A 12685-nucleotide genomic window follows, 5' to 3' on the forward strand; every position below is an offset into this window, starting at 1 on the left:
TGGGGTGCCACAGGGCTCGGTGCTGGGACCGCAGCTGTTTACGATCTATGTTGATGATTTAGATGAAGGCATTGTGAATAACATTAGCAAGTTTGCTGATGATACAAAGTTGGGTGGCAGTGCGACATGTGAAGAGGAAGTTAGGAGAATTCAAGGTGATTTGGATAGGTTGGGTAAGTGGGCAGATACTTGGCAGATGAAGTTTAATGTGGATAAGTGTGAGGTTATCCACTTTGGGAGCAGGAACAGGAAGGCGGATTATTATCTGAATGGTGTGGAGTTAGGTAAGGGGGAAATACAAAGGGATCTAGGAGTCCTTGTTCATCAGTCGCTGAAAGTGAATGAGCAAGTGCAGCAGGCAGTGATGAAGGCTAATGGAATGTTGGCCTGTATTACAAGACGAATTGAGTACAAAAGCAAAGAGATTCTTTTGCATTTGTACAGGGCCCTGGTGAGACCACTCCTGGAGTATTGTGTACAGTTTTGGTCTCCAGGGTTAAGGAAGGATATCCTGGCTATGGAGGGCGTGCAGCGTAGGTTTACGAGGTTAATTCCGGGGATGTCGGGACTGTCTTATGCTGAGAGGTTGGAGAGACTGGGATTGTACACGCTGGAATTGAGAAGATTGAGAGTGGATCTGATTGAAACATACAGGATTATTAAGGGATTGGACAAGATAGAGACAGGAAATATGTTCCAGATGTTGGGGAAGTCCAGGACCAGGGGGCATGATTTGAGAATAAGGGCTAGGCCATTTAGGACAGGGGTGAGGAAAAACTTCTCCCAGAGGGTTGTGAATTTGTGGAATGCACTGCCTCAGAGGGCAGTGGAGGCCAATTCTCTGGGCACTTTCAAGAAGGAGCTAGATAGGTTTCTTATAGATAGGGGAATCAAGGGATATGGGGACAAGGCAGGAACAGGATATTGATTGTTGAGGATCAGCCATGATCTCAAAATGGCGGTGCAGACTCGAAGGGCCAAATGGTCTATTGTCTATTGTCTAAAACTAATTGCTTAGGAGCTCTTGAGCAAGAATGGATAATTATGATAATTTGGATGGTGCATGAAAGAACATCAATTAAATGGTGGATAATAATGCATCTGCCACTGAAAAAGAAAGTGGGGGTCATATTTGGCTGGATGTAATACAATGTTTTCATTTTACATAAAATGTAGTTGGAAGTGTTGACTCAGTAATGTGGTTTAATACCATGTCAAATGCCACCTATTTTTGTCTGTTGTCCACATTCCCAACATTTAACATCATGGTTTAATTGTTATATGAGCTCTTTATTCTTGTTCTTTTCTTGCATCCATAGGGTTACTCTTATCTATACTGAAAGTACTCTAACCAACTAAATACACAAAGCAATAGTTAAATTTTAGCAGCAATTTGGAAGGATTTGATGAAAGTGGAATCATTAACAGAAGTATAAATGTAGAAAGTCACAAATATAAGAAGAGTGTGAATGTAAGAGAAGAACTACTCTATTTATAGAAAAAAAAAGATGAGGCATTAATTAAAGCACAGATACAGAGACTTGTAAGAAAACTAGATAGCAATTAACAGTTTTGGATAGAGATTATCTGACAGTTACTTGCTTAAGAGTGCAAGCCTCTGGAGCCTTTTGGGGCCTTGGGAGACATTCTAGGCAAGAAGAAATTATTCCCCAAAATAGTTAGAAGCTGAGTTGTTGAGATGCATACATAAACAACAAATTCAAAAGCTGAAAACTGTACAGTCAGTCATGGACTGATCAAATAATTCAGGGTGATGGCACATTGTGCTTAACAAAAGCAACTGGATACATTCTTTATCCTTAGAAAGTACTGATGTAGGCACACGTAGATAATGGCAGCAAGCATAAGAACAGTGAACTTCCTTAATTTTATTTAAACTGGGAGATGTCAGAGAGAGGTTTTTCACCCAGAGAATGGTTGGTGCATGGAATGCGCTGCCTGGGGTGGTGGTGGAGGCTGATACGTTGGTCAAGTTCAAGAGATTGTTAGATAAGCATATGGAGGAATTTAAGATAGAGGGATATGTGGGAGGAAGGGGTTAGATAGTCTTAGGAGTGGTTTGAAGGTCAGCACAATGTGGTGGGCCGAAGGGCCTGTAATGTGCTATATTGCTCTATGGTTCTAAAATCAAAAGATAACTGCAAATTATCACAGTTCCCCGAAAATGAGCCCACCAGGCACCTGTCCATAAATCCTCCCTTGAATGGTTTAATTACTTTAGAATAAAAACTTTGTTTTAAGTTTTGCCTGTGCTTGATTAATTGAGAACTAAATATATTTGAAGAACCTTTCATACAGCACAGTTCATGGCATGACACAGTGGGGCTAATCAACCCTTTCTCAACATTATACTCCTAGTTGGTCGTGTTAAAACATTTGGCCAGCACACTAGAACTGAAATTTAATAAATGTAAAAATGAAATCAATAATTTATGTGTTGCAGCAATTTCCATTATGATAATTGTTAAACATTTTAACACTGAAGCATTTTGAAGATATTTAGCATATAGAATGTATATTATATATTGCAATAACTGATGTAAATGAGCAACGAGACACGTTACTTTGTTGCTCCTACCTTTAGCTTGTGTGTGCGTGCAGCCACTCCACTGGCTTGAATCATGGCGATGAAGATTGGAACATCACCTAAGGGGCTCCCTTTGCCACCAGCTATGCTAATTCCAAGTGCATCATTTGCTCCCTATCATAAAAGAAACCACTCCTGTCAGTAACTGAACTAAAGGCATATTTGAATAGCAATAATAATTAAACAGCCCTTACTTTACCATATGCATTGTCTAAAAGTTTGCTCAATACCTAGGGTCATTCTAGAGGTGGTCCCATCACATGCTGGATCCATTGTAAGACATGAGCTGTGTCCACCCACAACAGTGTAGCCCTGCAGACTAATTCAAAACTAACCCTGCTTGCACTACTTTAAAATAACTACACAATGCTTGATACTATCTATCCCTACTTTGCTAAAGTTGATTGTGGTTGCCTTGTAGCTATGTGAGATTTGCCTCAGAAAATGATTTACACTGTCAGAGATTTAGGAGCAACAATGGCAGAAACCTCACTTATAACAATGAAAAGGAATCATCTGGAAAGTGTATGCATTGTGTTTTTTTTCAGTACAGAATTTGGATCTAGGGGTGCAAGTATATACGTCCCTGAAAGTGGCAGACAAGTAGATAGGGTGGTAAAGAAGGCATATGGCATACTTGCCTTTATCAATCAGGGCATTGAGTACAAAAGTTAGTAAGTGATGTTGCAGTATACAACGCTTTGGTTAGGCCACATTTGGAGTATTGTGTGCAGTTCTGGTTGCCGCATTACAGGAAGGAGGTGGAAGCTTTGGAGACGGTGCAAAAGAGGTTCACCAGGATGTTGCATGCTTTAGAGAGTATTAGCTATAAGAAGCTTGAACAAACTTGGATTATTTTCTCCAGAGTGTCAGAGACTGAGGGGCAACCTGTTAGAAGGACATAAAATTATGAGAGGCATAGATAGGGTAGATAGTCAGTGTCTTTTCACCAGGGTGGAAATGTCAAATACTACAGATTTAGGGTAAGAGGGGGAAAGTTTAAAGGAGATTTCTGAAGCAAGTTTTTTTTTACACAGAGAGTGGCAAGTGCCTGGAAAGCACTGGCAGGGGAAGTGGTAGAAGCAGATATTACGGCAACATTCAAGAGGCATTTCGCAGGGACATGAACAGGCAGGTGACTGAGGAATATAGACTATGTGCAGGCAGAAGGGAACAGTTTAAATTGGTATCATGGTCAGCACAGACATCATACGCTGAAGGGCCTGTTCCTGTGCTATACTGTTCTACGTTCTATGTGAAATGCAACAATTTCTGGGCTGAAATCTGCCACTCTGGAAACTCAACTTGGCCTTTCAAATTGTATATGATATTGCACTGATGCAGTTTACACATTAGGATGTGAATGAGATGGAGTTATTCTCTGTACAATGCTTCCATGAAAGGTTGCCCTAAAAACTAGATCACCTTGCTCCTAAGCACAATCATTGTTGGAATAGCACTGCTGCCTGAGTGGGTCCTAGTTGGGTTAGGAAGCCCACTCAGATGTGTTCCCTTACTTCAGTGTTCCCTCCTTCACTTCAGGTTCCTATTCGTCACAGCAGAATATAAAAAAAAAGCAGAAGTAGGCTATTTGGCCCCTCATACCTGTTTTGGCAATGAATAAGATCATGCTGACCTTTTATCTCAGTGTCACTTTCCTACACCAATACCATATTCCTAGATTCCCTTAATATCTATATCCTTAGTAATTGAGCCTCTGCAGCCCCCATGGGTGGACAATTCCAAAGATTCACATGAAGAAACTTCTTCTCATCTCTTTCCTGAATTACTGACACCTTATTTTGAGACTATGACCAACTCACGCTAGATGTATCAGCCAGGGGTAACATCTGTATACCCAAACTGTTAAGTCTCTTAAGAATTTTCAATGAAATCATCTCACATTCTTCCAAACCCATTAGAATATAGATCCAGTATACTTAACTTCCCCTCATACAACACTTCAATGCGCTCCCTCTTTCACAAGTATATCCTTCCTTATGTAAGGATACCGGACACATACACAATAATCCAGATGTAGTCTCAGTAGGGCCCACTATAAAAGGAACAAGACTTCTATACTTGTTCTCAAACAACCTTGTAAAGGACAACACAGCACTGGCCTTCCCAATTACATGCAGTGCTTACAGCGATATGTGTACAAGAACATACAAGTCCCTCAGGACACCAATATCTGACACTGCTGCTCTCTCCATCCAACAATTCCACCCCACACATTGCCTTCCAAATCCCTGATTGGTCTGCTGACTTGGTCATGAATCCTAATTGACCCCAAACTGCTTGATAAATTAGTGACACTGTGATCATCCCTGACTCTGATCTAAACCCTTACTGAGGCTCTGGTGTCAATTCATTGATCAAGTCCTGGTCATGGTCTCAGACATACTGGATACCTTCCACCATGTGCTCAACAAAGGCACACTGCACAAGGACAAGTGTGGAAGGACCAACCTGTGACACCTGATTACATCTAGGATACTGCTGTATGTTGCTCAGAGTCATACAGCACGGAAACAGGACCTTCGGCCCATGTTGTCCTTACCGACCAAGATGCTCACCTAAGCTAGTCCCATTTCGCATTTGGCCTGTATTCCTCTAATCCTTGCCTATCCATGTACTTATCCAAATGCCTTTTAAATGGTGTTATTTTATCCATATCAACTACTTTCTCTGGCAGCTCAGTCTATATATACACTATCCTCTGTGTGAAGAAGTTGCCCAATGGGTCCCTTTTAGATCTTTTCCCTATCACCTCAAACCTATGCCCTCTAGTTTTTGGTTACCTTTCTCTGGGAAAAAGACTGTGTGCATTCACCCTATCAATGCCTCTTATGATTTTATACACCTCTATAATGTCACCCCTGAGTCTCCAATGTTGCCAGGAATGAAGTCCTAGCCTGCCCAACTTCTCCCCCTAACTCAGGCCCTCAAGTCCTGAAAATTTTCTCATTCATCCTCTTTGCACTCTTTCCAGCTTAATGACACGCTTCCCATAACAGTGTGATCAAAACTGTACACAATACTCCAAATGCGGCCTCACCCTTGTATAACTGCAACGTTATGTCCCAACTCTTGTACTCATTGCCCTGACCGATGAAGGCCAGCATCTCAAACACCTTCTTCACCACCCTGTCTACCTGTGATGCCACTTTCAGCGATGTACATGTACTCCTGGGTCCTTCTGTTCCACAACACTCCCTAGGGCGCTACCATTCACTGTATAAGTCCTACCCGGGTTTGTCTTCCCAAAAGGTGACAACTTGCACTTATCTGGATTGAATGCCACTTGATCCACTTACCCAGCTGATCAAGATCGTCCTGCAATTTTTCATAACATTCTTCACTGTCTACGATGCCACCTATTTTGGTATCATATGGAAACTTACTAACTATGCCTTGTACATTTTCAGGTCACAGCACCGATCCCGGGGCACACCACGAGTCACAGGCCTCCACTTCAAGAAACAACCTTCCACGATGACCCTCTGCTTCCTACCATCATACCAATTATGAATAAGGGAAGGGGAGATAAGATCATGAAAGTGAACTAGCACAAAACATAAAAAACAGATAGTAAAACTTTTTATAATTATATAAAGTGTAAAAGGGTGGCTCAAGTGTATGTAGGTCCCTTGGAAGGTGAGAAGAGGGAATTAATATTGTGGAAATGGCCGAGGCCTTGAACGACTATTTTGTGTTGGTCTTCACGGTGGAGGACACATCTAACATACCAAAGAGGGATGTTATGGATGCGATGGGAGACAAGGACCTTGATACAATCGCTGTCACTAGTGAGATAGTGATGAGCAAACTAGAGGGTCTAAAGGTAGACAAGTCCCTGGTCCTGACTGGGTACTGAAGGAAATGGTGGAAGTTATAGTAGAGGCATTTGTGATAATTTACCAAAATTCTCTGGACTCTGGGCAGGTCCCGGTGGATTGGAAGACAGCGAATGTCACGCCACTGTTTAAAAAAGGATGTAGGCAAAAGACAGGTTAGCATAGACCAGTTGACTTAATGTCTGTAGTCAGGAAAATGCTTGAAGCCATCATTAAGGAAGAAATAGCAAGACAACTGGATAGAAGTGGTTCCATCAGGCAGACACAGCTTGGATTCAGGAAGCGCAGGTCCTATTTGACAAACTTACCAGAGTTCTTTGAGGATATAATGAGTGCAGTGGATAGAGGGGAACAGGTGGATGTTGTATGCTTGGATTTCCAGAAGGCATTTGACAAGATGTCGCATGAAAGACTTATCCATAAGATAAGGATGCATGGAGTTGGGGATAATGTACTAGCACGGATAGAGGATTGGTTAAGCAATAGAAGGCAGAGAGTTGGGATAAATGGGTGTTTCTCTGGTCGGCAATCAGTGGTGAGCGGGGTGCCACAGGGGTTGGTGCTGGACCCGCAACTGTTCATGATATACATTAATGATTTGGAAGAGGGGACCGAGTGTAGCGTATCTAAGTTTGCTGATGACACTAAATTGAGTGGAAAAGCAAATTGTGCAGAGGATGCAGAGAGTCTGCAAAGAGATATAGATAGGTTAATTGAGTGGGCAAGGGTCTGACAGACAGACTACAATGTTGGTAAATGTGAGGTCATCCACTTTGGAAGGAAAAATAGAAGATCAAATTATTATTTAAATGGTGAAAGATTGCAGCATGCTGTTGTGCAGAGGGACTTGGGAGTGCTTGTGCATGAATTGTAAAAAGTTGGTTTGCAGGTGCAACAGGTTATCAAGAAGGCAAATGGAATGTTGGCCTTCATTGCTAGAGGGATTGAGTTTAAGAGCAGGGAGGTTATGCTGCAACTGTATAGGGTACTGGTGAGGCTGCACCTGGAGTACTGCGTGCAGTTCTGGTCTCCTTACTTGAGGAAAGATATACTGGCTTTGGAGGCGGTGCAGAGGAGGTTCACCATGTTGATTCCGGAGATGAGGGGGTTAGCCTATGAGGAGAGATTGAGTCGCCTGGGACGAGACTCACTGGAATTCAGAAGAATGAGAGGGGATCTTATACAAAACATATAAAGTGATGAAAGGAATAGACAAGATAGAGGCAGGAAGGTTGTTTCCAGTGGTAGGTGAGACTCAAACTAGGGGACATAGCCTCAAGATTCGGGGGAATAGATGTAGGACAGAGATGAGGAGAAACTGCTTTTCCCAGAGAGTAGTGAAGCTCTGGAATTCTCTGTCCAGGGAAGCAGTAGAGGCTACCTCATTAAGTATATTTAAGACACAGTTAGATAGATTTTTGCATAGTAGGGGAATTAAGGGTTATGGGGAAAAGGCAGGTAGGTGGATCCGAGTCCATGGCCAGATCAGCCATGATGTTATTGAATGGTGGATCAGGCTCAACGGGCCAGATGGCCTCTCCTGCTCCTATTTCTTATGTTCTTAAGGATCCAGTTAGCAAGCTCTCCCTGGCTCCCTTGCAGTCTAATCTTCCAGACTAGCCTCCCAGTCCTAATGAACTTCTTGTGTGTTGCTTGTGAAAATGATTTACACTGTTCAAATCCCGGGTGTCAAAATAGCACAAAACTCATCTGTGACATAATGAGTAAATACAACTCAGAGACAGGCCATTTGGCCCAACCAGTCAAAGGCTGAGTTCACACATTCCTCCCATCCCTACCCTATTATCTTCATCCTCTCTTCCTTTCTCCAACCCATCTTTATTCAGCTTCCCCTTGAAAGCATCCATACTATTTTCTTCAAGGATTTCTTTTGGTCATCTGTTCTCAATTAAAAATACACATTCAGCTTTACATTAGTTGGCCTTTGCGTGTCCACAATTAATGAGTGAAGACAATGACTCTGTTTTACATTTTTTCCAGGTATAATTTAGTATTCTCTTTACAACTTTTATTGATTTCAAAACCTATTGGATCTGGCTAGAAATTAGTGTCCATTCTCACATTAATACTTCAGGCAAACTTTTCACGTTTCTCCTTCAACATTTTCTGCTGACCTAATTTTCAGGATGACACACATTACTGAGTTCTGCAGGTGACAAAAATGAAGCTAAAATAGCAGACTAAGTCTTGACACATTGTTGGAAGATGTGGCAGTAATGTACCTGTTTGCACCTTCTCTTTTTGTTTTTCCTGCTTTCCTTGTACTATGGCTATCCCTGGATAACAAGTACTCTGAAAGCCAATTCTTAAAACAACAATACTTCTAGTTTAAGTATGGGACTTTCACCACAACTATCAATTCCTCCAGCAAGAGAAAAAGATGCGAGGACAAACCGCAAACGATGCTGCAAGTCAGCGTTTTGCCAGGAGAAGGGAGATGACAAATTTCACCGGAAGTGGTGCCTGAAAGATGATAAAATGCCTTGGCAGGTTTGAACAAAATAAAGGACTAGCAGAAAGGATTAACAATGAAGAGTGGAAAGAAGTGCAGGAGTTACCAGCACATCCACCTTTACAATGTCATCTGCTTTCCCCCATTTCATCTCCTCAGCTAATGAAAACTTAATGCATGCCTTTGCGGGCTCCAGAATTGTTATTGTAACACTTTCTATCGAGCCCCCAGTCTTCAAACACCTGCTTCAAAAAATGTTGTTTTTATCCTATCCCACTCTAAGTTTCAACATATCACCAACTAAACACCCTCTCCCAGTGCCTCAGATTTAAGATCGGTTCCGTTGTCTGCACATTCCTCTATGATCCCAAATCTTCCCATCTTCATTCCCTACAGCCCTATACCATTGATCTAATGCATTTTACCCTTCATGTCTGCATTGAAAACTGTTCCTTGAGAGTTGCTTCCACCTTAGACTCTGGCAATCCCTTCTTAATCTACCCCACATTTCTCTTACTTTAAACTCCTTGAGTGGGCTTTGGTCCATGTTGCTAATCTCTCTGGTTTGGGGTTTCCTTTCCTCTGGGGGCAACTTGAAGTGGAAGAAAGCAATCTATTCCACAAAACTTCTCTTGAAAGCATGAGTGCCAGTAATTCTGAGAACACTTATAAAAACATCTTTGTAGGTTAAATGGTTGACGTTGGAATTTATTCTCTGTAACTCTAAATTGCACCTCATGGCTGCTAGGTATTTTTCTGCTCTTTATACAGTACCTATAAGAAAATTACTTCTTATTAAATAATTATTACATTACAGTTAGAATCATAGAGTCATACAGCACAGAAACAGCACCACCCTCCTTGTCCATGCTGATTTTTTGGCCATCCATACAAATCTGAATGGTCTGCATTGGGTCCTTTAAGTCTTGCCTGTTCGAGTGCCTTTCTAAATGTCTCTTAAACATAGTGATTGTATCTGACTCCACCACACCCTCTGGCAATGAGCTCCAGATATCAACCACTCTCTATGTAATAAAAACTCTCCTCTCTGATCCCCTTTAAAACTCCTTCTCACCTTATACACATGCCCTCTTGTTTTAGATACACCCACCATGGGAAAAATAATCTACTATCTATCTTGTCTATGCCTCTGTACAGCACAGAAACAGGCCCTTTGGCCCAACTCATCCATTCTGACCGTGACGCCTTATACTAATTCCATTTGCTCGCATTCGGCCTGTATCACTCTACTCCTTTCTAATCTGAATACCTGTCCAAATGCTTTTTAAACAATGTCATTGTATTTGTCTCTACCTCTTCCTCTTTCAGCTCATTCCATATATAACCATCACCCTCTGTGAAAAACTTGTCTCTCAGGCTTATTCCTGCAGCTCTTCTTAAATAAAGGCACAACATTAGCTAGCCTCCAGTCTTTTGGTACCTCACCTGTGGCAAAAAAAGGATGCAATATTTCCATCAGGGGCCTAGCCATCTCCTCCCTTGCTTCCCATTGCATCTGGTTTAGATCTTATCAGACCCTGGGCACTTATCCACCCTTATGCATGTCAAGACATCTAACACCTCCACCTTTTTAATACTGACATGCTCCAATGATCCCTTCCCTGAACTCATTATCCTCCATGTCCTTTTCCTTGACAAATACAGTTGAGAAGTATTTATTTAGGACCTCACATTGCCTGGCCGTCCTCTTGCTCCTGATATATTTATAGAAAGTCTTAGGATTCTCCTTGATTGCACCTGCCAAGGATTTATCATGGCCCCTTTTTGCCATCCTAATTCCTTTCTTAAGTTTTCTCCTACACATTCTATATTCTTCAAGAGGCTCACTTGATTCCAGTTGCCTCTACCTGTCACATGCTTTCTTTTTTTTCCTGATCAATATCCTTTATCATCCAAGGTTCCCTAACTTTGCCATCTTTGTCTTTCACCCTTACTGGAACATGCTGGCCCTGACCACTTTCTAACTTCTAAAAGACTCCCACGTGTCAGATGTCATTTTACCCACAAGCATCTGCTCCCAACCTACTTTTGCCAGATGCTCTCTTATGCTATTGAATTATGCTTATTCCAATTCAGTACCTTAACTTGAGCACCAACCTTATCCCTTTCCATAACTACCTTGAAACTTACTGAATTATGGTGACTATTCCCAAGTGGTCTCCTAATGACATTTCTACCTCTTGCCCAATTTTAGTCCCAAAGGTCAAGTACAGCCATATTCTCCTGTAGGACTGTCTACGTATTACTTACCCTTGTTATTTCCACAGTTCTTAATCCTGTATCTGAACCTAAAAGATTCAATTTGAAACAAAACTCATTAGACCGCCTCAGCCATGTTCTATTGATGATTCGGATTTTAAGTTAACTATTTTCAGATTGTGAGAAGTTACAAAAAAGCATGAAGAAATTTGTTGAAAAGGATGTTTTAATGCTTGCATGCAACATTTCTGACATAATAGAATCACATTACCTTCTTTTTGCAAATAATAATGTTTATTACTTGGTTACTGCAAAGTGGAGAATAATTAGATCTTATCTGTGACATTTCAATGTTGAAACAATCCAGGACTTAAACCAATGATAGTTATAGTACTTTTACTAATATTAATTGGTTAAGTATCTCGATGCAGATGTGAATTGTATTCGGGACCTTCCTAACATCTTGTCTTCAGTAATTTGATGGATGTGTCACTAAGTCATTGCAAAAGCTTTTCATTGTTGCATCTTATTGAATTAGGTTTAGCATATCCACTTTAAAGGGCAGCAGCTAAAGTTTAACAGTGAAGATATGAAAATGAATGTTTATGTAAAGCTCCGCTGGATTACACTGGTTCAATAAGCAGTGCAGAAGGGCATGCCCATTCTAAAAATGAGGTGCCATTCTGTTGAAGTTGTGACACAGGATGACATCCATGCTAAACAGCAAAATCAGCAGCAATAGATAAAGCTAAGCGATCCCACAACCAACAGATCAGACCAAAGTTTTGCAGTCCTGCCACATCTAATCATGAAAATTGTGTTGCATTTGGTGCTCATAACATGGTTTCCTCTACTCTGGAGGAAACAAATGTAGATCAGTGACCACTTTATTGAACACCTCCATTCGGTCCTCAGGATTACCTGAGCTTCCAGTGAGCTGTCAAATTAATTCTTTATCTCACTCCAACTCTGAAGTGTTGGTCTCATAATGTGAATCATAGAACTATAAAGAATCAGAGTCATGCTGCATAGAAAGAGGTCTTTTGGCCTATTGAATCTATGCTGAACATCAAACACCCATTTACACTAATCCCATTTTATACTCCCCACATTCCCATCTACTCCCCACAGATTCCACCGGTCAGCAAATTTACAGTGGCCAATTAACCAGCCAACCTGCACATGTTTGGAATGTGAGAGGAAACCAGAGCATCCAGAGGAAACCCACATGGTGAAAGGAAGAGAGTGCAAACTCTATACAGAGTGTGGTGTCTGTGGCCATCAACACAGTCCTAATGAAGCCCAATCTATACTTGATAAACAGCACTTTGTCTTCCGTCTGGACATTTTGCAGCCTACACGTCTCAATATCAAACAGTTCTGCTGTAAGGTTATCCCATCCATAATTATTTCAGTATTTACTCTTTCCATGGGCATCAACTGATAGAACATAGAAAAGCACAGCACAGGAACTGGCCCTGTGCCGACCAGGATGCCAATCTAACTAAACCCATCTGCCCACAG

At 41.4% G+C, this 12685-nt stretch overlaps 1 protein-coding gene across 7 annotated transcripts in view; it reads right to left on the minus strand.

Annotated features, from left to right (window-relative positions):
• Window positions 1-12685, minus strand: part of patj (PATJ crumbs cell polarity complex component) — a 226077-nt gene that overhangs the window by 16004 nt on the left and 197388 nt on the right. For all 7 annotated transcript variants that reach the window (XM_052011643.1, XM_052011644.1, XM_052011648.1 and 4 more), the window contains 2 exons: window positions 11213-11250; window positions 2600-2722 (listed from right to left, as the gene is read on the minus strand). In XM_052011643.1, the coding sequence (XP_051867603.1) occupies window positions 2600-2722; window positions 11213-11250 (161 nt within the window). The remainder of the gene's footprint in view (window positions 1-2599; window positions 2723-11212; window positions 11251-12685) is intronic.

This window comes from Pristis pectinata, chromosome 3 (assembly GCF_009764475.1).
Source record: "Pristis pectinata isolate sPriPec2 chromosome 3, sPriPec2.1.pri, whole genome shotgun sequence".
NCBI classification, from domain to species: Eukaryota; Metazoa; Chordata; class Chondrichthyes; order Rhinopristiformes; family Pristidae; genus Pristis; species Pristis pectinata.